Raw genomic sequence first — 3,121 nt, forward strand, 5'->3', positions numbered from 1 at the left:
AAAAAAAAAAAAAAAAAAAAAAAAAAAATTAGCTGGGGCCAGGGTGCAGTAGCTCATGCCTGTAATCTCAGCACTTTGGGAGGCTAAGGAGGGCAGATCACTTTTGAAGTCTGGAGTTCAAGACCAGCCTGACCAACATGGTTGAAACCCCATCTCTAGTAAAAATACAAAACACTAGCTGGGTGCGGTGGTGCATGCCCATAATCCCAGCTAATCAGAGGCTGAGGCAGGAAGATCCCTTGAATCCAGGAGGTGGAGGTTGCAGTGAGCTGAGATTGCACCACTGGACTCCAGCCTGGGTGGGCAACAGAGCAAGACTATCTCCACTCCCCCCCGCCCCCCCCCACCAAAAAAAAAAAAAAAAAGCTGGGTAGGGTGACCCATGCCTGTAGTCTCAGCCACTCAGGAGGCTGAGGCAGGACAATTTCTTGAGCCCAGGAGGTGGAGGCTGCAATGAGCCACTGCGCTCCAACCTGGGCAACAAACCATAGACCTTGTCTGATAAACCAAACCCCAAAAAAAAAAATTCCGGGGCCGGGTGTGGTGGCTCACACCTGTAATCCCAGCACTTTGGGAGGCCCAGGTGGGAGGATCACCTGAGGTCAGGAGTTCGAGACCAGCCTGACTAACATGGAGAAACTCCCCCTCTACTAAAAATACAAAATTAGCCAGGTATGGTGGTGCACGCCTGTAATCCCAGCTACTCAGGAGGCTGAGGCAGGAGAATCGCTTGAACCTTCCAGCAGAGGCTGCAGTGAGCCGAGACCATGCCACTGCACTCTAGCCTGGGCAACAAGAGCAAAACTGTTTATTTTTGTTTTTAAAAATTCTGTTCCTACTTATTCTAAACCAGAAGTCATAATCAAGAGTGGGGTTGTGAGTACAAGAGGTCCTGGCTTCACCAAGCCTATGCCAACTGTGGCTCACATCTGAACTTTCTCATGTAACAAGTGACCCATTTATATAGGTATTTAAAATGAACGGAGGCATTTGAGTGCCCCAATTCTCTAAACACTTGCTAACCTCTTCCCTGGGTCCTAGGGACACAGGCTCTGCATGCCATGGGTGTCTTCTAACTTGATCAGCTCAGTGTGGTCCGGTAGGGGTGAGTAGTGGCAAGAAGATGCTTTGAGAAGGAGTTGAGATATGAAGGATGTATAGCAGTCAACTGACAAAGTGGGGGTGGGGAGAGGGTTCCAGTGGAGGCAGCAGCCGTGTGTTGCATCCAGACCATAAGAGGCCAGAATAATCAAAACATAGAAACTGGAGAAGTTGACAATCCCAGTCCTTGGCCAGGCAGGATTTTGTCTTGCTATTGAGAAACAGCCTTTGGAAAGCTAAGCAGAAGCGAGCTGGGTTTCACTGACCTGGAGGAGGCGGCTGCCTGCCTGCTACGCCTGGTCTGGCCTGACCACAGAGAAGGCAGGTGGAGGGCTGGCTTTCAGGCCTCTGATCCCTGTCCAGGCCTCACCCTTTCTTTCTGACAGCTGCGGATGATTGTGATGGGCAAGAACCTGGGGATCCCCAAGCCTTTTGGGCCCCAAATCAAAGGGACCTGCTGCCTGGAGGAAAAGATTTGCCGCTTGCTGGAGCCCCTGGGTTTCAAGTGCACCTTCATCAATGACTTTGACTGTTACCTGACGGAGGTCGGAGACATCTGTGCCTGTGCCAACGTCCGCCGGGTGCCCTTTGCCTTCAAGTGGTGGAAGATGGTACCTTAGACCTGGGCCCTGGAGCTGCCAGCTCTGCCCCAGCATGGATGGCCCACTGTCACCATGCAGCAGCACGAATCCTTGCCCAGTAGAGGCTGGAGAGTCCAGGCAACACAACCCTTTCTTCCCTATCCACCCTGACCCTCAGACCCAGTAGGATGGCAAATGCTGCCAGCTTGAACCCCTGTGGGGAAAAGATGGAAAAGTGTTCAGCCAAATGGCATTTACTAAATAGCCAATAAAGTGCTGGTAGGCATGAATGCATCTTGGCAGTGACCTCCTCGTTTGGGGAGGGGATGTGTGCCAGCTGAGGACAAGGCTGAGCTGAGATGCCTATGGCCGTGCTGGCCTTCTTGTGTGGGGGGAAAGAGACTTGGCTACATGAGTTGCTGTCCTTCCCCTCATCTCTAAATTATGTCTATGGCAGGAAGTGGTTAGACTTATTCAGATGGACTTAGATTATCCAAATGCTGCTCTGGTTTAAGCAACTGGGACAAGCTGGGTCTCGAGTCCAGGGCCCAGGCTGGAGGAAGGTTGAGGGCAGGCCCGGGGTGGGGGTGGTGCCATGCCCGGTGGCAGCAAGTGGAAGCTGTGGTCTCCTTGGGTCTGTAGGTATGGCCTCAGAAGACACAGCAGGGGTGGACCTGGGTGACCCTCAGCCTGAAGTGCCCCTTCCCAAGGCCCAAAGCCGCGTATTCCCATCTGACCATTCCTGTGTTAATGGCACAGGGATGCTGATAAGCTTTAACAGGCGCTATGGCTCCCGTCCTGCTCCTCCTGGGTGATGGATCCTCTAGGACACTCTAACCCTCAGGGTAGGACCTGAGAAGGGAGCCCTGTGTCCATGTCCCACAGGGAGTTGAAGGCAGAGCTGGGCCTCGAACTAGCCCCAGTCCCAGCACCCGGGGCTGTGGGCAGCAGGCAGGACCTAGCCAGCCTCTGCCAGCTGCTGGGGCAGTGGAGGAGGGTCATTCTAAGGAAGCAAGGCAGCCAAGAGGCAGAAGCCAGGGTTGGGGCAGCAGGGCTGTTCACTGGATCAGACGTGGGTCTTTATCCAGGAGCTGCAACCTGCTGTGCCAGCTACCCCAGGACATCTTATGACATCTCGTTAGCCTGTCCATGGTGGTGCAGTCTGTGGAATATACTAGAGATGTCTTGTCTTCATGGCTCTGACCCCTATACCAGCCTGGGACTGAAACCAGACCAGGCCTTCAAATGAATCTTAAATATGGGGGAGGGATGGATGAGCTCATCTGCATTTTCAGATAGTCTAGAAAAGCCAAAAGAAATAGGGGACTCTGGCTCCCAAGGGTGGTCCATCTAGAGATGGGGCTCCATCTCTAGGGAAAAGGGGAAGAGGGAAGCCCTAGGGCCAGAAGGGGGACAAAATGTCCACTCTTCCACTCCCA

At 53.2% G+C, this 3,121-nt stretch overlaps 1 protein-coding gene across 1 annotated transcript in view; it reads left to right on the forward strand.

Moving 5' to 3' along the window:
* Positions 1 to 1,909, forward strand: part of PADI6 (peptidyl arginine deiminase 6) — a 31,044-nt gene extending 29,135 nt beyond the window's left edge. The window contains exon 16 of the mRNA XM_017851961.1: positions 1,488 to 1,909. Within this exon, the coding sequence (XP_017707450.1) occupies positions 1,488 to 1,721 (234 nt within the window). The 3' untranslated portion in view covers positions 1,722 to 1,909. The remainder of the gene's footprint in view (positions 1 to 1,487) is intronic.
* Positions 1,910 to 3,121: the final 1,212 nt, after the last annotated feature.

This window comes from Rhinopithecus bieti, unplaced genomic scaffold, assembly GCF_001698545.2.
Source record: "Rhinopithecus bieti isolate Rb0 unplaced genomic scaffold, ASM169854v2 scaffold_33652, whole genome shotgun sequence".
Taxonomy (NCBI): domain Eukaryota; kingdom Metazoa; phylum Chordata; class Mammalia; order Primates; family Cercopithecidae; genus Rhinopithecus; species Rhinopithecus bieti.